Genomic DNA, 23,779 nt, shown 5'->3' with positions numbered 1-23,779 from the left:
GTGGACAAATATTCCCATCCCGATCATGAATATATTGCTTTTGTGAAGGAAAATACAAAGGTGGAAATACTGTCTTAAAAAATGAGATTTTTGTGTGTGTTTGGGTTTTATTTACTTATTTTTTACAGTTTTATTCAAATAAAAGATGGTAACCTAATGAATATTTGTAAGGAAAGCAATAACCTCCTGACCTTTTTTTTTTGAGACTCAGAGGTGGCATTAGTGAGCATGCTGATCCTAATATTGCTTTGTCTTTTATCATCTAGAAGGAAGATCTATAGATAGGGTCAAGTATATATTTCATAGCACAGGTAAAGAGATTCTTAGAAAGATACTTGGGCAGCTCATAAAACATCAGGCCTTTAATTCATACACAATTACTTGTTTTCTTGCTACTTGAAGCAATAATTCAAACTACAGCTGTCTGACATGGTGATTGGCCATAAAATCTCTAGCACAATTATTTATCTGAAGGGCACTCTCAGTGAAGGTGGCTAATTATTGCATTCTCATCAACCTAATAGTATTTCAAGGCAACCACCTTAACAGTCTGTCTCTTATGTCTGTTCTTTTGGGGAGTGGTGCATAGCCTTTTCCTTCTTTTCTGACCACCACCACAAAGTCTCAATACTAGAGGTAGAGTGGACTCCTTTTAAATGAATAGTCAGATAAACTGCATCCATTTTCTAGATGCTTACCAGCAAAAATCATTCTTGCTGGTAAGGAGGAATTCCTTCCTTATTGTGCACCTTGGCCTTTACATTTTTTGTTATAGCATCAGCTATGAGTTCTGTCTGGTCAACCACAAATGTATGGGTTTTCCCAAGAAAGGTTCAATAACTTGACTTCTGTACTGTGCCAGTAGAATGAATTAGACAACAATAACTTAGGTACTGATGTTATTCATATAAATTACCTATTAGTAAAAATTCCTCAAACCATAAATTGATTGCCTTTACCTTCCTCAGATCTAGTAATAGTGACAAGGATGATGGTGAAAGAATCAGACATGATTTTGACAGTTACCTGGTCCTGAAATATCTGAAATAGATTATAAACAAGTTAATTACAAGTTAATTACAGTCCTGGAAACAATGATAACATACGTTCTAGGTTTTTCACTCATAAAAAAGTCTTTACTGTATGATAAGAGCTATAGAGTATTTATTTGGCCTATACTGGGGCTTGAACAAAAAGTGTGGGGCTCTCTCTTGACATTTTCCTTCATAGCTGTCAACTTCCCATTGGCTGTTCCTCCAGCTTAGATTTCTGCTGGTTATTTTTGAAGGGGGTGTATTATAGAAATTACTGCCAAAACTATTTTTGAACCCCTATCCCCTAGATCTCAACTTCTCTAGAAACTTTCAAATAAAATTAGTTTATATATCAGCATGTTAGAATTTTCTCTCTTTGTGTGCATTTGCATGCATGTATGTGTGTTTATGTATCAGAGAAAGATTTGCATGTCTTCAACCGCTTGAGGGCTTTTGGAAAATGCATTTTAAAGTTTCTGTCAGCATATTGAACATCAGATCATTTCTATTTTGATTCTAAACTTGCTAGTTTGATATCTCTAATTTCTGATACAACTTTGAGTAAAACATTATTTTCCTAAGCCTATTATCTATTTAACAAAGGAAACACCAAGTGTTGAAGTCACCTGAAAGGTAGAAAACTGTTTTGAAATACTGCTTTACAGTATTTCTCAAATGAAATATGGCATTCAGTTCTCATAGCTACAGAAAAGTAACTTGTTCCAAATTTTCTCTTGCTAAGGCTCAGATGTAACATTAAATTTATGTTACCTTAGGAATCAGTGACCTTTCCAAACATAATTGAAATAAGAAATGTTTATATAATATTGGACTATAAAACATCTATGAAAACATCTCTCAAAGATGTATTTCCCTCATCAACCCTTATCTGATCTTGGACCTAAATCTATTCTCTAAACCACACACAGCTAATACAGTCATTCAGGAAACACATTTTTATGAATGGCAGAATGAAAAACTTCTGTTCCCTAAAAATTTTTCTCACATCAAATCCCAGGAACCTATTAATACTTCTTGATCTCAACAAAGTAAAATTACATTTGAGATATTGATATCATATTATTTTGCATTTTCTCAGAGGGTCATGTAATCTAAGAACAAGTCCAGTTTAATGGCATTGTCCTTAGATATTCTGAGAAACATCAGAGCAAACATTGTGACAATGGAAGCAGAGAATGGAATATAATACAGTTCAATACAATAGAATGAACTAAGTAATGACTGAAACTAGCACAAAATAGAAAGGGCCAAAAGATTATTTTTTCCTTGAAACTCTAGAGAAAGCATGGTAGAGCACACTCAGTGCTAGATATCAGATTTCTGAACTTCAGAACTGACTGTGAAAGAATCAGTTTTTGTTATTGTAGGACACTAAGTTTGTGGCCACATGTTATAGAAGCAATAGGATAGTAATCAAACAACCATATGGCTATGTTCGGGCAAACCCTCTGCCCTTCATCCATTGGTAACAATGAAAATCCTTCCTATCTCCAAAGCATCTGTATGGTTGTCATTTCCTTCCTCAAATCATCTCTTATCTATCCCTTTTAGTACTCTGTGGGTAAAACACCTCTTAAATATCCCGTATTTACCTTTCTGTACTGCTTTGGGTTTCAATTGAAATACTGGTACAGATTCAAAATTGCGCATGTATTTTTCTTTGTAGATAGGGCTCTATGCCACATCCGTATCAAATAGGGTCTCTGCTGAGAAACCATACACGATACCATGGCCTAAATTTCAAGCCAATTAGGTATTTATTGGAAGTCACTTTACTAACTCAGTGTCTTAAAACTATTGGGTGATGGCTTGGAGGCACAGAACTAGAGGTTATGAAAAGACCTAAGATAGGAAGAAACATGGCATCCATGCAGACTCTGAGGCACCAGTCTGAGTCATGCAGGTCTCTCACCCCAGTCAGTCCATGCAGTTTTCAATTGCACTGTGTCTGTGAGATACCAGTGGGGATCCATAGTTTTCTTTTTTCCATATATATATATACATATATATATATATTGTAATTAGTACATTACATTCACCAGATAGAGGTGCATTACTTCACAAACATTGATACCCTTTCTCATGTCTTGGTCCCCATTTTCCTCCCCCTACCCCCACCACTCATCTTGTATTCCAATACATGGAGGAAATACTGACAGCTTTCCTTATGCCCAGGAGAAAGTGAAGTCTGCAAACAACACTCTGGTTGTTGAGAGGAAGGAACTTTTGTCCCTAAAACTGGATCTCACTGTGTGTACAATGAGTGTTCATTGCATGAACTTTGAAAGTTTGTTCGTCATAGTTCTCTTTGGGGAATGCCTTTCACTGTCACTCACACTGTACAAGGAACTCTTCGCTATAGTAATTCATGGGTAAGAAATTACAAAAATACCTGAATGGTAATTGAAACTTGTCATTGCATAATAAGAGTTCCCCATGTTTAGAATGATACCCCTATTACATGTATATCATTTATTATATAATTGACCTTCACAATCTTCTCTAAAAACGGTGCCTAATTATCTTTTTCCAGAGCAGAAAATTATGTTATCAGCTACAGCCCTAGGAACTGCATCTAAGAAAAATATATTTTTAAAGATCAAAGTACTTTGGAAAGAAGAAAGTTTCTTTTCTTTTCTTTAGAAGCAAGCATTAAATTATATTTAATTCTCAAAGATTCTTTTGAGAAAGAAAACAAACAAAAAGATATGGAGAGCCAAGAACCATCTGTTAATCAAGCATTCTAGTTATTTTTCTGTATGCTGTAGCGTGTATATATATATTATTTTTCTATTTTTACCAGTCCTGGAGATTGAAATCAAAGCCTGAGCACTGTCCTTGGACTTTCTCCAGGCTAGAGCTCTACCACTTGAGCCACAGCAACACTTCTGGCTTTTTCTGTGTGGTAACAAGGAATTGAACCTGGGTTTGTGTGCATGCTAGGCAAGCACTCTGCCACAGGCCATACTCCTGGCCCAATGTAATATATTTTTAACAAGGAAGTCATAAAGAAGCGCGTGTATACAGGGACGGGATGGATTGCCTGACTTAATTCATACTCAGAAAAGCTGCTGAGATATGATTTAGGACATACTCAAAAGTTGAGTCTAGGTGGTTGTCATAGGTATGTAAACAGGATTCCTTAGTCAAGTATTTAGTATTTTCAACTCTGAAGGGGCAAAGCCTCCCGTGAGCTATTTCATCTTCAAGTAGCTATAAATTTGAGTTATTTACTATGTTATTTAATTTTTGAGCAAAATGTTATGAGAAATTTCATGTGCAAAGACCTGCTTCCAGTTCTGGAAAAGTCTATAAGATGAGTGACAGTGATTGTACAGTGTGAAGGAAGAAGAAAACAGAAATAATTGAGAAGACAAAAATAAAATGGAGATTAGTGTGAAGTTTAAATGATGGGAAATTAAGAAGCTTGAAGTTGTAACTGAAAAGAAGGATGTTACCCAGACGTGCTTTCAAATTCCTACAATCCCAGAATTAAGGAGGTAGAGGTAAATGATCATAAACACAAGGTCAGCCTGGGTTCATTTAAAACAATGCCAGGCACTGGTGGCTCATACTTGTAATCATACCTACTCAGGAGGCTGAGATCTGAGGAATACAGATTTAAGTCTGCCCAGGCAGGAAACTTTGTGAGACTTTTATCTCCAATGAACTATTCAAAAGTAGAGCTATGGTTCACATGGTGCAACACTAGCCTTTACCAAAACAATTCAGGAAAAACAAACAGGCGCCCCCCCCCCAAAAAAAAAGAGAAAATGAGAGAAAAGGAATAGTATTAGAGATGATGTTTTGAATTATGTCTTTAGAACAATAAGAAAGCTCATTCTTCTAGACACTAAAAAAGGAAACAAAAAGGATTTCCTAACAGATTCTCCAGAGAAAACATGGCCTGCATATTCACCTCTAGGTATCTGGACCGGAAGAGAAATGAGTAAATTTCTGTTATTTTAGGCCACCAAATTTGCAGCTACAAGTTCCAGACACCACAGGACAGTCATGTAACATATTTATGGACTGTTCGTACAACTCCCTCTAATCTCCTTCCTCTACTGCTACAGAGGAGAATCATATCCATGCTCAGATAACCTGTTTGTGACTTCATTAGTTAAACTTTTATTAGAGCACTCCCTTCCCATACCAGTGCCAATTAATCTTGAACAACTGAATGAATAAGTTATTATTCAGTAAAAGGAAATGGCTGCAGAAATGTGAGTGGAAGGAGAGACCAGAGATGATTTTTCTATTATCTATTGTTGCATAACAAGTTATTACACGTAAAACACATTAAAATATCCAATTATTAGCTCATAGCTCTTTGTTTCAAAAGTCTATTGACTAACTTCTCATCTAAGAGTTCACAATGCAGAAATCCCAAGGCCTCATTAAACCTGAGGGTCTTATTGTAAGCTACTAAGAAAAAAAACATAATTTCCAGAGTCATCTAAGATATGAGCAAAATTTATTTCATTTGGTGATAGGCTGACATCATCATTTCCTTGCTGGTTGTTGATAGAGAGGTTAAATTCTAGCCATTTTCTAACATCTTCTGTCTCCCTGTCTTCAAAGACAAGAGAACTGTTGAAGCAAGGTCAGACTTATTTCATTCTGTACATTATCTAAAAGAAATATTTCAGTGACTCACATCTTTGAATGAATCCAATTGGAATGTCAGGCTTGTAGGGATAAGGATTTTACTTTCTTGCATTTTGGGTGCTGTTATTTATAAGACATTCTCTTCAACTTCAATGGCAAGCTGTGGCTGTTCCTTAAACCATTCATTTTCCAATCCTAAATAGTTCCTGCTATTCTCATGAACTTGAAATAGTCCTGTGTCAAAGAAAAAATATGTTCAATATTTTTCTGTATTCCAAGAAAATGGTTATCAGATCTAGAGCTAATATCCAGCCTCCACAAAAGCAGAAACCAGGCTGTTCTTTCAGAGATATATTAGCTTGTCTTCTGAATGGAATAGTAAGTAGTTAGGAAGGAAGCAAGGGACTCATATCAATCATCATCTGGGGAATTAATTAACCCAAGGCTTGACTAATGCAAAGTTATTTTGCTGTTAAGGGTGATTAATTAACAAATTCTTTTATTTAGAAATGACTGCTTCTATATGCACATATGCATATATATGTTAATTTTTCAATGTGTTTGGATAAATGACATGATTACACATGATTGTTTTAAGCATTAGTTCTAGATTATTTTGAGATAATTTTAAAAGATCCAATAAAATAGAAAAAATAAATGGCCTCATCCTGAGAGTTTCAAGGCCTGAGAAGCTGTCCCTAAGGTCATGTAAAAGAGACATCCAACAGAAAAGGCAATGAAGTCAGGTGATTCTTTTCTTGTCAGGACCATTAGACTTCATGCTAGAGGGTCCAGTACATTGAGCTACAGAAGTAAATTGTGAGGCATGTTTCTGTCATACATTATAGCCTTCATCCCTATCAATGAAGACAAGACAGGTGGGATTGAAGAGGGAGAAGTTACTCTGAGCAGGCACCAGATCATTCATGCTGTGCTTAGTACTGCTAGAATTAGCAAGAAAGGAGAGATGAATAAAGCCTTGTGCTTTGGGACAATAAATAAATATTGTTGAATCCGATGTTCAGATTGATTTTAACAAAGTTAATAGCATCCAGAGAGCCAAAGAAAGGAAATTGCTTAGATGATAATAAATCAGAAACTTGTGTTCAAAGCAAAGCAAATTCTTTCGCCTGAAGGTGATTTTAGGGGTGAAACTGAAGGGAAAAAATAGTCTCTATGCTAGTATTTGAAGAACTCTCTTGAAGAAAGAAAATATATTTTTAAGCATTACCTGAAAAAGACAAGAAGAAATGGATTGACATTAAGAAAAAAATACATGCAAAGAATTTCATATCAATTTGGTCTTTTCAGAGGAAATAGAGTTTCATATCTTGAAATATTTCTACAAAACTTGGAACACTATTGGTGAATAATGTGAGCTCTTTTATCTTTCATAAATGAGTGACCTTTTAGATTGATTCAAATTATAAGGCTCCATAAGCTTATGACATAGAATATTGTTTTTGTATGTACTTATCTCATTACATCTGGCACTGTAAGTCTCTTGAGTAGGAAGAGTTGCTGTGATAGCAGATGAAAGTTACCACAGATGCTTTTGAAGTTCTATCGACTATCTATGTATCATGATATCCCATGGCAAATAGTTCATTTCCTCAAAAGCCTATCATTCTTTTATGTCAAATAAATGGAACCCTAGTATTTTAACTCGATCCCTGGCTTTCCAGAACAAAGCATTTACACTATAGCTTCCACTGTAGTTCTAGGCCTATCACAACAACATACCAATGGGATTTTTAAGGAAAAGTCACATATACTAATTTTCCTAAGCCTTTCTATGAAATCATATCCTGTACTTTTGTCTTTTCTTTTCTTTTTACTTTTTTGTTTTAAACATGCTCATCTGGTTGCTGACAGGACAACTGGATATCTTTGGATATAGAGAACTTCTATCTGTCAAAACTTGTGGCTCTCTCTCTCTATATATATATTTATATTTATATATACATACATATGCATATGCATATATACAGGTATTGATATTTGTTCTTATTTTATATGTATTTTACCTCCATCTTTAATATTTGAGGTCTGATACTCTATGACATATCTAACAATATATCATTCAGATTTTATATATATATGTATATGTTATGTTACCTCATAGTTTTACAATTCCTCCTATAGTAGTTTATGGTTGATAACAAGAATTAGTCATAGATGGTATTTAAGGACAGTTTTACATTTTTCCTAATTTTAGCTTTAAAATGTATACTCTCTTGGTAATCCCCAAAATGTATTTGTCATTTTTAGAAACCACAATAAATTCTACTCAACAATTATGTGTGGTATTTTACTAATCACAACAGAGATGCTTTTCCTTGAAATATTTGCCATGTGTCTACAAAGGGAAACATCAGTACGGTATCCCAGGGGATGTAAGAGCACTCAAAGGCAAAACCACAGGCAGTTCAGCAATATGTATTAATGCCTACTCTACAAACATCCTCATGGGATGCTGAAACTCTATGATTTAGTGTCTGTGCTATTTGGCTAGAAAGACTGCTTAAATCATATATCAGTGAAAAAATATATACCAGTTATGATAAGTTAATTATGAAATAGCAAAAAGACAATTATGAGCCTTTAACAAATATCCTTTTGTATTTCAAATAGACATGAAACACTTTATGTAGTTAATGTAGCATAGAAATAGAACATGTCAAACTTTACAACAACTATCCTTTAAATGAACTTTACATAAGCCCTAGAAAATATCTGAGATGGAGAAAAAAGTATATTTTGTATAGGTTATATCATGTTCCACTAGATGTTTATTTTGTAAAAAGTTATAAGAACATTTTTCCAGGACCCTAATTCTGGTATGTTGTACAGAAAAGCTATGTAATATCTGAAATTTAGAATAAACATGTGTTAGCATAGGCCTGAAATTAATTTTTCCTCATAGATTCCTCACATGTTCCAAATTTCATTAGGTGAATTGTACACAGAAAGGGGCTTGATTGAATCCATTTTGTACGATAATTTGAATATAACAATAGTAAAAGAAGAGTTAAAACCCTGAGATTTGAATCAATTTTATCCTATCATTAATGTGTTATAAAGACAAAGGATGAGGTGCAGAACAGCAAACCAGAGCATTTAAGCTTTTCCTTCTAGTGTAGTTATGGGACACGGGTATGGAAGTCCATTTCAGAAATATGCAGGAAAAACACTTTATAAAATACTGCAAAGGCAACCCAGATGAAAGGAATTCTATGCTGCTGTCAGAAAGAACAACAGTGTCCCATTTGTAAGGAAATGGAAAGACTTACAAAAAAATCATATTAAGTGAAGTAAGCCAGACTCAAAGGAACATAGGCTCAATGGTTTCCCTCATTTGTCTTAATCAGTAGAAACTTTGGGCTCTCCTGGCAGATATTTACAATAGCACAAAACCTAGATACATAAGGCTATATAGAATGATGCTAAATGAAAAGACCTTCTGGATATAGAAACAAAAGCCATATAATGAACGATTGTTGTCCTTAATGTACTATGTTATCTCTCATCTCTTTTGTTGTCCCTTGGTTATCTCATATTGTTACAGTATTTCACCTTGTTATCTGATATATTGTGTATGCGTATTTGGTTATTTGAAGTCGGAAGGAGAAGGGAGGAAAACAAGGTGAGGGGAGATGGTGGGGGAAGGGAAATGGGGACCAAGACATGAGAAAGGGTATCAATGTATGTGAAGTAATGCACCTTCTGTCTGGTGAATATAATGTAACCCTTCTATTAATTATAATAAAAATATATATGAAAAAAGCCTGTATAAAAGCGCCATATAGGATGAGGCTAAATGAAAGGATCTCCAGGATATGGAAACCAAAGCCATATAATATGTTATTGTTGTTCTTATTGTACTATGTTTTTTCTCATCTCTTTTTCTTTCTCTTGGTTATTCTCCTATTGTTACAGTATCTTACCTTGTTATCTAGTATATTGTATATATGTTTATTTGTTTATTTGAAATAGGAATGGGAATGGGGGAAAACAAGATGAGGGGAGGAGTGAGGGGAGGGAAATGGAGACAAAAACATGAGAAGGGCTATCAATGTTTGTGAAGTAATGTACCTTCTGTCTGGTGAATATAATGTAACTTCTATTAATTACAATAAAAAATTAAAAAATAAAATACTGCAAAGGAGCTGAAAAAACAGAATAATTGGTTAAAAAACTGTAAAGTCCTAGGTTATTTTCATGAACCTATCAACATTTAGGGCCACTTTTTAAATCAAACATGTATGCTGTAAAATTTAAATCTGCTTTCCTCAGTAGACACATTTAAAAGAGTGTATTAGGAAGTAAAATCATGTTCAACACAAGCATTCCTGTAACACATACAAGGCTTCACTAATTTCTTTACATTGAAAGGAAATAATAAAAAATGCAATGCAATAAGAGGAGCTATTGAGAACTTGAAGGCGGGCTTTTGGCCCTGACCTTTCCAGAGTTAGCCCCACCTGCACTCTTGCTATAGCTGATGTGCACCCAGATGACCGAAAGGTAACTCAGGGTCTTAAATCATCACAAGGATTCTGAGATGTTTGTTATGTAAAAAACACTGACCAAACAAAGAAGAATGAAGCGCTTACTAGCACTTTATCTGTTACAATGGAAACAAGTGAATGAGATTATTTTTCCTTTTGAGTCAATAGATGATTTAATTAAAGTTTACATTCATACTGCAATTAAAATATGTGTACATTACTTATTTGACCCAGTACATTTTGGCATACATATGTGACCTTTGGAATAAGATTAGTGTGTGTGTGTGTGTGTGTGTGTGTGTGTGTGTGTGTGTATTATCATTTAGTCTGTGACATGATTTGCATTTGCAGAAGAGTGAACTAAAGAGGCTGAAATCAATATCTCCTAATAACAAAATAATTAATGACAACAATATGTGCTTATGTGTATTAATAAATTGATTTGTGGTATTTCCTTAATTACCAAGCTAATAGTATGGTTAATATACCACTTTATCTTTGGCTAAATCCTGGATAAAGTTCTATTCTGAAGGTTTGTCAATGGAGTTTATTACAAAATAAATTGACAATCCTTCAGCATATACTTAGCAAAAACTAATCACTATGGAGTTAATAAGAGGGAAACTAATTACAGGTTCCCAAAGCAGAATTTGCCTTGATGACTTTTCTCTAGGTTTTGCATAACAGAATAATGGGAATTTTCTTGACAAGAAATGGTTTTACCCACATACTTATATATCCCTAGGTCTCTTCTAGTACTCAAGCTGAGTAAATTCACCATTTTGATGGCCTTACAAAGGTGTTCAGGAAGAGAAGTAATTCTCCATGGGGAATTACAGTAGGATAAATGGGAAGCTTCCTTTGAATCAATGTAGTACAAATAAAACAGTTTGCACTGTGATGTTTTCAGTTGCTGTTATTGGAAAGCATCTTGGCAGTAAGTGGTCCATGAATATCTCTTCCCATGAAGTCTAAAGAATATTGGTTCTGGCTGTATATAGGTAAAATGGCTGCAAGAATCATTCTATGCTAAAGTTCCTCAGGTTTTCTTAGGATCAGCAGTCTGCATTTTGGGGACCAAATAAATCTTGGTTGTGAGGAATGTCTTGTTCATTGTAAGATACTTGGCCAGGTCCCTGGTGTTTAACCACTGTATGCCTGTGTAATTCTCACACATGCCTATCTAGTTCTTTATGTGTTAAATACATCATTCTCCATATCTTGCCAATGGTCCTTTGATTTATGAATTTGTTCAAGTGAAAAGCTATCCAATAATCTGAGTGAATTCATAGATCTTTCAGAAAGAAGTTGGATCAGTTTTAAAATACAACTAATAAAGAAAGAATAATAAATGAGATCAGCAGTGAACTGATACAAAATTCAACACATTCTTTTCTAAGGTTGAATCATAATTTTGATTATAAACTTATTAGAGGATATTTAACTCCTGTACTTTAATACTATAGCTCATATTTCAATATTGCCTACTCTCAGAGATAATCAAATGAGAGGCAAGGATATTTTTGTTGTTGGAGGTGGTTTCATGTATGTTTTGATTTGTTTGTTTTTGTTTTTATCTCCCAATACTGGGTGATTTGGGGAAATATTATCTCAGTTTGCTTATGGCTATTATGCTACCACTTGAATCATTCCTCCAGCCAAGCTTTTTTGATGGCTAATAGGTGACAGAATCTTACAGACTTCTCTACCCAGGCTGGCTGCAAACCTTCATACCCTGAAGATTAGCCTCCCGAGTAGCTACAACTATAAGTGTAAGCCCATGTCATCTAATTAAGAAGATTGTTATTTTGCATAAATAAAAGTATAGTAATTATAGAATAGCAAGTGAAAATAAAACTCATTAAACATAATTGTGAGATTCCTAAAAGTGCTGCTGCTGTTGTTGTTGATGGTAAATTTTCTGTTTTTCTACACTGGAAATCAAACCCATGGCTTCATATATGTTATGCAGATTATACAAACATCTCCATGCCAGAAGCTTTATCTTAGCTGCTTCTAGTTCCCTCTACTCCAAAATGCAGCCTCCTCCCTATTTTTTAAAACTTGTTTTGAGCCAGGCACCATGGCTCATGCCTATGATCCTAGCTACTCAGGAGGCTTAGATCTGAGGTTCACAGTTTGAGGCCATCTGGGACAGAAAAGTCCCCAAGAGACTCATCTCCAATTACCCACTCAAAAATCAGCTGAGCATGGTGGCTTATGCCTGTAATCCTAGCTACCCAGAAGGCTGAGATTTGAGGATCATGGTTTAAGCCCTCTTAGGCACTAAAGACATTATCCACTAGAAAACTAGAAGTGGCACTGTGGCTCCAGGACAGGGTAGTAGCCTTGAGCTGAAGAATTCAGGGACAATGTCAGAGATAAAGCCCCATGGCCGACAAAAAAAGCAAAATAAAAATGGTACTGTGGATCAAGAGATGGAGCACTAGCTTTGAACACAAAGAAGCTCAAGAACAGTGCTAAGGCCCTGAGTTCAAACCCTACAACTGACCAAAAAAAAACTCATTTTGGATGATGTAATTTTCTTGTTTTAACCCTTTTGTTGACCCTCTTATCACTGGGTTGATTATGTATTTTAAATTTTCAATGTAGACTTGGCCAATTATTGCTTTGTGTCTCCTGCCACTTGCCTCCTTGCTCAATAACCCAGCCATGTTGTGTTTCTGGCAGTTCTTGGAAGGATTCTGGCTTGTTCGCATCTCTGTGAACATGATTATATTCTTTCAACCTGGATTCTGCATATTCTGGCCTGCCTTGATCATAATAAGTCTATATTCATTCTATGATTCTTAGTCAAATGACCACCCTCTTTGTCCTATGTCTTCTCTCTTTCAATACACTTTAATATGTACCTGGTTTACAATTCTTCTCTATAGCCTTTTGACAATTCTTTGTGACATGCCTTAAAATATTTATTATGTTGTGTTGTAACTTCTTATAAGTCAAGTGTTGCTGGAGCTTGCCTTTCTTTTGTTTTCCTTTAGAAACAGGCAGATAGTCAGGAAGTTTATTCTTACTGCCTTTCTCAGTGGAGCCATCTCTAGATTAATTTTTTTTTTCATTTGTAGAACTCTGTTTGTGTGCCAACAATGAATGAATCCAAATCATACTTGGACTATTCCAATTCTCTCACCTGCCAGCCAATCTTGACTCTTATCTGCTTTTCTCAGGTGCAAGCATCAGATCCTAGAAAACAGAATTTAAAGCATTCAAGTTCATAGTGGATAAACTACTTATTGACTATATGACATTAGATAATTAACCATCTGAAAAGTTTGAATAGTAATAACTCCTCTCCCAAGGTTTTTGGGAAGCCCTATGTAAAGCCCTTAAAACCAGATACATGTTGAATAGGTTATACTTACTTTATTTATTACTCTTTTATATTTAGTTGTTTTTAACATGAAATAAATCTCAGAAAGATTGAGTACAAAAAAGATTTTAAAAGACGTTTAGCAAAGGTTAGAACAAAACTGAGTTCAAAACCTAGTTCTACGGCCTTCCAAGAAGTAACTTACACTTTCTGTGTATCAGTTCATGTTTTATGTGATGGAGGTAATAATCTTTCCTACTGTATTTCATTTATGTAAAGATTTAAAAATGAATTTACATATGCAAAATCCCCAGATAGTGTAATAAGCTATATATCTTTGTATTCACGTAATGAGAAGGTATTTCTGTATTCCAAGCTTTGCTGAGAGACCTATGGAATTGTCCCTCTACTCAACATCTTCATTTTCTTTTAAACTCTACCCTCTTGCATTCTGTTGGCTGCTCTCGTTTGTTTCATCAGGAGATTTCTTGTCTTTTCTTCTGACCTCTAGAAAGTTTGAGTAGAACATCACCAAATCAGATTGAGCTCTGGAAGCAAACGATTTTCCTTCTTGAGCACCAATGATTTGATTCTTCCAATTTCACTTCAATCTACCCACCAGGGAAACCCATGGCCTGGTGCTTACTTCGGGTCACTGAAAAAGAAGTAAACTTTAAAAGTCCAAACATGAAATTTCTTCAAAGTCAACCTGCCCAACCTTATCCTATTTTTAAGAAAGAGCAGTTTGACTATTAACCCTGGGTTGGCCCTTCAGAACTGTTTTTCATCCTTGCCAACACTTTTTATATTTAAGCCTATTGATATTTTCCTATTCTACCTAAGGAGAAACAAGTCATCATGAATAAAAGCTCAACAACAGGGAAGAACGTGCTTGGTTGGTTCTCATTCTCCTTCAGAAAATGGTACTATGGGGGTTGGCCAATCCATTTTACCAATGTGTGTTTATATTCACTTAAGAAAAAGAGAAGGTACCAGGTAAAAAAAAGAAAAGTAGAGGCTGGAAGAGAAAATCAAATTCTGAGTTAAATATAAACTTAATATATGTTTATTTATTTATTTATTCATTTTTGGTGCCAGTCCTGGGGCTTGAACTCACGGTCTGGGTACCATCCCTGAGCTTCTGCCCTCTAGTTTAGTGTTGCAATACTTGACCTACTGTTTCACCTCTGGATTGTTAGTAGTTAATTTGAGATACGAGTCTCACAGACTTTCCTATACTGTCTTTGAACCACAATTATCACCCTCCTGAGTAGGTAGGCTTATAGACCTGAATATTAAACTTAATGTTTTAAAATAGGAAAAGACACAAAATTTTAAATTTACTATTTGTAAAATACTTATGTTGTAAATTTTTCTCACATCTCTCAGGAATTTTTAAGTTAAAAATTAAATACAATGGGGTTATATTTTTATAAGCCTGAAAATGTATTTTTGTATCTCTTAATCTTTAATAAACTTTATATAGAACTTTATATTTTAAGAAAATAAGAAAGTAAGAGTGAATATTTTAGGAAAGTGAGAGAATGAATTTGATTAAAGTATGTTAATGTGCATATATGGAGATATAATAAATCTACTTTATAATGAATATATGCAAATACGAATATATTAAAAATGAGGCATAACATATAACATAAATCATATTTAATAATTTTAATTGAATGCATATCTTAAAAAGATAACAAAATGTTTTAAATTACCATGCCCAAGGACATGATTTGAAAAGAGCAATTAATCGCACTTTGAAAATAGCAACATCATAAAAGTGATGATTATCATATTATTGTCATTGATTGCTTCAAAGTACATACATGCATAATTGAAGCATTTCTGGTCACTTATTAAGGGAATAAGTGACCATGTGGAAAGTATGAAAATAAATACAAATATATAATATATTTGCCAGGATATAATGATCAAATAACTTACTGACATGACTTCACCTATCTCTTCTTCATGCTGAGGCAGAGCAGTGTACTTAATTGTTCATTAAAACCACATCTGTGAGCACTAATACTTGCATAAGTATATTCAAAGAAGACTTAGAGTCTTAGAGCTTGTATTTCCATGATGACATATGTACATATACATGTATATACATGTACATGTGTATGTGTTTAAATATACCTAATATATGTTACTTTTGTGTATATATAAGTGCAATTTTTAAAAGTGATTCCATGGATATGTGATTGGTACAGTCTTGATAGACTCTACTTAGTATTTCTAGAAGTTTACTTGTCATATTGATTGTGAGCCCATTAAGGGGCACAAGAATGAAGATAAAAACAAACACTGACTTTGATTCAGAAAAGAACCATCACTATTGAGAGCTTGCCTTTTTGATTTCACTGTTGGGAAGAAAAAGAATTCACATACTTATTATTGTTCATCTAATAAATATTTCAGACCCGTGGATAAATAATTAGTGCAGAGGCAGTCCCATTACTTCTAGGAGGTGAAGTAAAGGGAAAATAAACCCATTTGAAGTTATGAGTCTGTTCGCAGTGCCATCGCTGCAGTCTGAGTCTATCCACACAATAGATTAACTACCCTCTGTGCATACTATATTTTGCACAGCCCTTCTTGTTCTGAAGCTGGACAGAGCCAGTCGTTATCAGTGGCAGTGCCTGAGTGATTATTTTCAAGCTCAGTACTACCCACCCAAGTAGCTGTGCCACCGGCTTTCACTGAAGCCTTATTACTCTTAAAAGAGCAATTTGGTTGGTTGCACGGCTATTAGGATCACACAGGCAGCCTGAAAGCTGTCAGTACAACTGCTTTCTCATCTTTTTATATATATATATATATATATATTTATCCACCCCCCCCCATAATCCTGACATCTTTTCTCTTTTCTGCCGGACACAGACATGACTGTTTATATCATTTTCAATCAAGCTCACCCGGAACGCTGAGGAATTTATTCCCACTGAAAGCCAAGTGGAGAAGAGAAATTATTTTCTAGCTCTTGGAGTAGCAGCAGTGCTGGCTGCCTTCTGAAGAGCAGGAGCAGGAACGGGAGCCGGAAGAAATGTAGCTTGGCTCAGGGCTGCATCAGGGAGCTGCTCCTTCAGCTGTTAAAGATGGAAAAACAACACCTTCCTCAGGTTTTTCAATGATTAGTGCTATTTTTATAAGCAGGAGGGAAGAGGATGTGAGATACTGTATGAGATTCACTTGTGGAAATGTTAGCATCCGAGAAAGTGGGGAAATTTTCTAGGCTTGAACTTCTCTTCGTTTTGGTGCTTTTCTCTGGACCAACTCTCAGCAAGCTGACCCGGACCCCCTGGAAAGGAAAACCCTGGAAAGGGGGTAAGTAATGAAAGTTTTGTGTTAATGATCTAAATGGCATGTAAAGAGAGTTTGTAAGGTTAGCGAATGGGAACTTGAGGACAGCTTAAGGGAATAGGAGCTGTTTGTCATGGATATCGGATTTTTATTTCAGGAAAGGGTATCTGTATTATAGGTGGCAAGGAGTCTCTCTCTCTCTCTCTCTCTCTCTCTCTCTCTCTCTCTCTCTCTCTCTCTCTCTCTCTCTCTCTCTCTCTCTCTCTCTCTCTCTCTCATAAATATATGTTTGCAGTTTTGAGGTTGCTGGGCTTTCGAAGCTTAGCCATGACTTTTTCCAGCAGAGAGATTCTCAAGGCAAATGCATGCTATTCTAGTTCAAGAATATGTATGTGATCCCTAGGACATTGTAATTTTTTTAAGTGAAATATAGTTGCAGATGCTAGGTCCTTGAATCATGGGCAGATTTTGTGAAATGATCAGAGGGATTTTAGGAAATAGAATGCTATTGACGCTTTATTTTTTCCACTGATTCTATTAGTGTCTATGTTTTAAGAAAGATAAATTATGCTAACTATTGAAAAATAAGCTGAATGAGAGAAAGCTTCATAGTACTATATAACATTGTGATGCATTTTCTGTTGATCTTCCAAAAATACTATGAGGAGATGCGGAAGAATTTTTCAGACTTTGATTCTTTCTTTTTGCAAAGTTCAGTTGGTTCTGTTTTCCTTGCATGCCATTTGTTTATACCAGACACAAGTTATCAAGGTTTGTGTTCTGTGAATGCAGTAAGCCTAAATGATGCTGCAGAAATAGCCTAGGAGAGACTTTCTGGATTGAGTGTGTATATTTTAGGGGGAAAATTTTGACGGAGGATTTCTGAGGAATCTGGCTTTATAGAGTATCTTTTCTTACCTGTTTTTATCATTGGTTTAGTGATGTTTTCCGGCCTCCACTCACCCACCCACCCACCCATTCATATCTTCCCTTTACTGTGAGAGTTGTGATCTGAGGTTAAAGAGAACCATGAATGTTAACAACAAGTTTTAATAATTTATCAACAGGATTTTCTAAATACCTCAGACCTTTCAGTGTGATATCTCTCTCTCTCTTGCATGAAAGACATTACAAATCTTCTATGTACTCTACCTTCTATGGAAAGTTCTACCAGTCCCTTAGCTTGGATAGTCCGTATATGCAAATCCAGAGTAGTTACAGGATTACCTTGTGCTATCAGGGGGATTTTTTTCTTGCAAAATGAAATCTGCTATTTTTGTTAACCTGCATGTCAGCTTTTTGTTGGTTTGGGATCCAATGATGTATGGCTATTATTGAGCCTTAGAAGCTATCAGGAATGTGAACATGTATTTCTAATATATGTTTTTCAAAGACAAGTGGGTATTTACAAGGTGTCAAAATTTAATTTCATAAATAAACTTCACCACTAGATTTGGAGCTATGGAAACCCAATGAGAGCATTAAATAGATGTCCAGAGGGTTTTTTTTTTAAATTTTTTGCTTTTGAAAAAAAGACTTGTTAATCTAGTAAAAATGCTTGCATGTGTTCCTAGGCATTTATTCATTCCACACAGCTTTGGATACAGATGCATTGGATTTCATTTGTAAATCAGGTCTGCAATGTTTCATCTTTGAACATATCACTACTTTTGTCCAATGTACTCTAACTAGCTCAGCTAGAAATTTGCTAGCTCTGCTGTATGATGATATGACTCAGTCAAGTTCAGCAATAGGCAATCAGAGCAACATATTTCATTTATTGTTAAAGAGTCTAGCATATTTTGGAAAGGTCAGGCAAGTTAGTAGAAAACTTTGAAGTGTGTTGAATGTACTAAAAAATTATATCCTTTTTAGTGCTTCTGTTTATCACTATATATTCATTGCATAAATATGTTCCACTGATTTGAAAGTTCTTGCCATGTAGCTTTTCCTTGATATGCATATGTACATGTTGTAAATATTTATTTATTCATGAGCTCAGCTATTGATGTTTGTGTGTTATCTTTCAGTGGGTTATAAAATTCTGTCACTTTTCTCTTGACATTATTCAGTCCTATAAAGCATACTTTGATGATTTTTTCAGAAAGTAGTAGTCTTTTTATTATTTTTTGAGAGATGAAGCAGAGGTATTTATGAGGTGGGGCATAGAAAGAAAAATTCTTTTAAACTCTATGGCTAGAGGTAGGGGGGTCAAGCCCCACAATTTTAAAGAAAATTGCTTTACATTTCTGGCTTGTTCCACATCGATACTAATTTGAGCATATCAATGCACTATTTCTAAGAATCGTAGGAAAAATAACAGTAGCAAAAGAGCAGAGTTTTCCTCTGAAGTGTTTTCTCTTGTTTCTTTTATTTCCCCACTCACATTGCTTATTGCATTTGTCTTAATCTGACTGAGCAGCTGTCAACCTCCATATGGCCACCTGCCCACGCTGACAATTTCCATTTTTGTAGTATTAACTGGAACCATTATTTTGGGAGAAGAGGTTATTTGGATAGGGCTGGGGAGTGGCAGTATCACCGGCCAGTTATAGCTGTGAATCATGAGGGATGGCGGGAACAGCACGTGGCCAGCCATCACAAAACGAATGTCAGCAAGCAGACTGGTTAGAACTTTTGGAGAAAGAAAATTTGCAGAATATTTTTGGTTACCAAGATAGTTTTTTTTTAAGACCATCAATGAGCATGAATCAAAAATATAGGTTAGTAGGCCAGGAGGTATCCCTTGAGGTCCATGCTTTTCTATATAATCATATTCTATGAATTCCTAAAGGAAAGTCAGGCTCTATGTGATTAGAGCAGAGCATAATGTAAGTGATTATAAGAGTTCGCCTCTGTGATAAACTAACTGGAAACCCTATTTCACTGAGCTCATCTTCATTTAAATGAAATAACCTGGTTATATACATTCACTTATATTGGGAAGATGCAAAGATATAATCTGTTTCATTTCAATGATCACAACTCTATAGAGGAGGTTATTTTCCAGATGGTCAGTAAGTGTAACAAATATGAAATATGTGTGTATATATAAACATAGTACTGTATTATGTTATAGAACACATAAACATAAGTATCTAGGTATATATATATGTATATACACTTAGTATATATAAAATACACTTATATTATTGTAATTAAAATCAGAATGTAAACTATATTTTAATATATTGTAAAAGAGAGGTAAATTGACAGGAAATTGACATGAAATATGGTGTAGGTTAACAGTCAATAATATAACCAAAATTTTTATCACCAAACTATTTCTAATTAAAAGTGAACATTAATTATTTTGTGTTTCTGCTGATCAAACCAAATGACTGGCTCAGGCTTCTTAGGCCCGGTCACATCAGCAGCAGCAGCATTTGACCTTGATTCTTTTTAAATAGACTTCCGCTAGTATCTGTTGAGTTCTCACATCCATCTCAATTAGGATATACAGGTCAACCTTTGGTAGCAGAATGAGAAGTTATCAACACTCTGAAACATTTCTTCTTTTCTCTGAAGCATCAGAGCAACTTATCCACGCTTCTCTTTGTGAAGCCAAAAATCTCTTTTGTGAGTTATTTGAATTAGCACATGCAATGGGTAAATTGGTTTTGTTCATGGTGGGCTAGAATTTTAAGTGTGGGCATATGGAAAATGCCCTTGTCTCCATGTTTCATGGTATTTATTGACAACCAATTAGGAACTAATTGGAATTAGTTGAAGGATTTGTCTTTAAAATGAAAACTAAAAATCTATTTGATGCTGTCTATTACCTATGAGCCCATTATCATTTATTGCTTATGGTTACTTTTATCTTAGGCTTATAAACTTGTGAAAACTTTACTTTGTTTTAGTATCTCACACACATCAATGTTTTTAATAACAAAAATTAAATATTTCATTAGTGATTTATTCTTTCACAAACACTGAAATAACAAGACTTTCTAGTTTAGAGAAACATTACTGGTACTTTGATATTTTTTTTCTTAAATCACTCCTGTCTAAGAGCAATAATAGCCCCGGCTCCAATTTCCCTCAGTTACAAGTTAAACGTAATATTCTACCTTTCAAAGAGGTATGACACTCTAGATTAAAATGCATTTGTCATTTTTTATAGTGCTAACTTGTGTTATGTGGATTTCTATCTTGGTTAGCACTTTGTAAGTTATTTGAAGAAATATGGTTTACTGGATATCTTAAGAGATATCCAATGAATGGCAAATAACCAAAATACATTTTATGAAAAACAGGGATAAAATATTCTACAATTCTATATGTTAGTTGCAAGTTTCTTTAATATTTAGAAGTAATTTTTTACACTGCTTAAGAATTTTATTTTCACTCAGTAATGACTACAACAAAAATACTGAAAACAAGTAGCATTGTCAAACAATTTTAGAATAACTTTTAATCATTATCACAAAAGTTTTACTGTATCAGTTCAACATTAAATTGTAAATTATATGAAAGTATTTATAATAACTATAAAATTTGCAAAATTCTGTTATGGATATATATATATAAAATAGTACAGTTGGAAAAAGCCTTAGAAAATGAGGAAGGGTTGACATTATTCAGAAAGAAATATACTCAGTACCTGACTTGTGTAACTGTAACTCCTCTGTACACCACCTTTACAATAAAAGTAAAAGTCAAAATTAAAAGAAGGAGAAAATAAAGTAAGACTGTTGCTCAAAAATCATTAATTTAGAATATGCTTAACAAATGCATGAAGATTTCTTACAAAACATGCTTGTGTTAATTAGTATTATTTTTTATTTGTCAAATACTGTTTTCATCAATTGAGCAAATTTTATGTATATGAGATTTTTGACTGGAATATAGATCTTTAGAATCATTTTCTTAATTGCATAAATGATTTCCTTAGTATTTCTTATCAATATCCATTTTATATATTTTTTGCTTAAGTTGACAACCTTGATTTTTTACCTAAAATATTCTTTTTAATCATCTAATTCTTATGAATATGTGCTTGTTTTCCTGTAACTAAAATAACCTGAGATTGTATGTACTGTTTACTAAATGCATTTTTGTAAAGATAAAAGAAGAATATTTGGAAAGAAGCCTTGTAATACAGTGTTTTCATATTGACTGCTCTTAGTATGAGGAACAGTGCACTATCAAAAGAATTTGAAAGTCATTCTTTAAACCTTATTTACAAATAGATGATGTATTTTCACCAACAATGTTAAAGACTCCTCAGATTTACAGATTATTTTCAAAAGAATTATTTCAAAATCAATTTGTTATATGTACAATAAGATTATATCTGTGGAGCTAGGCATTGGGGCTCACATTTTAATCCCAGCTACTTAGGAGGCTGAGACCTGAGGATCACAGTTCAAATCCAGGCTGGGCACTGAAGTCCCTTCAGTTCTTATATCCTAGTAGCCACTGGAAAAAACTGGAAGTGGTGCTGTGAATCAAGAGGTAGGGTGGTAACCTTGAGCTGAAGAGCTTAGGGACAGTGTCCAGGCCCCGAGTTCAAGTCGCTTACAGACAAAAAAAAAAAAAAAGGAAAAGGATTATATCTGTGGAAGCAATAACTGCATTAGCTTATTCTATTTTTAAAGCTTTGCATATGATTTCATGTATTTGTTCATTTATTGGTCCTGCTATCTCCTCTTTGTTACTTAAATTCTACAAAACATCCGAACCAAGAAAAAAGCACGTAAGAATTAAATAAGAAAGTAAAGTTATTTAAGCAAGTAAAGACACTTAAGGAAAGTAACAGGTTATTTAATTTTTAAAAAGTGAGATAAATTGACAGTAATGAAATGCTCAGGATATATTAGTGTTGGGGTTCATGAATTCATAGTTAAATGGTGTCAGAATTTCCATTATAAGCTACATTCTCAAAAGGTTTACAACCTAGCCATAAATTTTTAACTTCAGAATGGATCATGGATAATATTACTCCTCTGTCTGAGAGTCGTTTCATTTTCTTAGGTGCAAATTGGAACCGTCAATCTTCAAAATTATTTGGGCATTAAGAAACTAGGGTAAAATAGCTGGATACACTCTCTCATACCTCTGATCTTAACTACTCATGAGGCAGATACTGAGAGGCTTGCTGTTCTAGGTCAGCCTAGACTAAACGTTATGCAGATGCTCATATCAACAAGCAAATTAAGCCTGTTGTCAAGTGTCTGTTCACCTAGGAATACAGGAAGTTCATAAGTAGAGAATCACAAAACAAACTGGCTTTGTATTTGTACATGTGATCCTGTACAAAAATAACTAAAGCAAAGAGCTCTGGGGCATGACTCAAGTGGTAGAGCATCTACCAAAGAAGTACAAGGCCAACTTCAAGCCTTAGTTTATTCCTTAGGCACAAGCCATACACAGTAATGTTATTTCCACAGACTTTGTTACCTGAAAAACAATTAAAATTTTACAACAAATTAAAAACTAATGAGAGTTTATATTTTTAAACCAGTTGAAGATTATGTGAGTCAAATTGTGAGGTTGATTTTTAAAGTTCATGATACTTTAATGAAGAAAGGGAAGTCATTCAAGGAAGAGATTTTATTTGTGAAAGTGAAAGGAATAAGCACATTTCATCTAAAGTCAATTACATCTCCAGAACATTCGTCAGAATCTGCATTCACCTGCAAGTTGGAAGATGTCTTTCAGCTACTCAGTCCTTTTAGTCACTGTAAAAATGCACAATGATGCAGGACTGAAATATATGAAATGTAACTAGATAAAACAACAGAAAAAAACATCCACAATTCCAGATTGCCAATGTAAAACTCAAAGATCTAAACTGATCCTTAAAAATTCCAGTCCACTTTGCTAAAGAAAACAAATATCTTTACTCTTTCCAGGACAGATTTTCCTAATAATCCATTTATTAGTTAGGTATTCAAAGAGAGAAAAAAGCTACTATTACTTTACATGCAGGTCTATAACCTGTAACTTAT

General features: G+C 34.4%; 1 protein-coding gene and 1 long non-coding RNA gene across 2 annotated transcripts in view; one reads left to right on the top strand and one right to left on the bottom strand.

Moving 5' to 3' along the window:
• Positions 1 to 4,938: 4,938 nt before the first annotated feature.
• Positions 4,939 to 16,459, bottom strand: LOC150069548 (uncharacterized). The gene is made up of 4 exons (XR_016538059.1): positions 16,439 to 16,459; positions 13,332 to 13,384; positions 5,716 to 5,900; positions 4,939 to 4,984 (listed from the first exon to the last, which is right to left on the bottom strand). It is a non-coding gene; the product is annotated as an uncharacterized LOC150069548 (long non-coding RNA).
• The window catches only part of Robo2 (roundabout guidance receptor 2), a 1,066,805-nt gene continuing 1,059,434 nt past the window's right edge, over positions 16,409 to 23,779 (top strand). Inside the window, 1 exon segment of the mRNA XM_090347905.1 lies at positions 16,409 to 16,847. Within this exon segment, the coding sequence (XP_090204031.1) occupies positions 16,721 to 16,847 (127 nt within the window). The 5' untranslated portion in view covers positions 16,409 to 16,720.

This window comes from Megascapheus bottae, chromosome 1 (assembly GCF_031878675.1).
Source record: "Megascapheus bottae isolate mThoBot1 chromosome 1, mThoBot2.hap1, whole genome shotgun sequence".
NCBI lineage: Eukaryota > Metazoa > Chordata > Mammalia > Rodentia > Geomyidae > Megascapheus > Megascapheus bottae.
The sequence above is the reverse complement of the archived record's forward strand: the minus strand, read 5'-3'. Positions and strand labels throughout refer to the sequence as shown.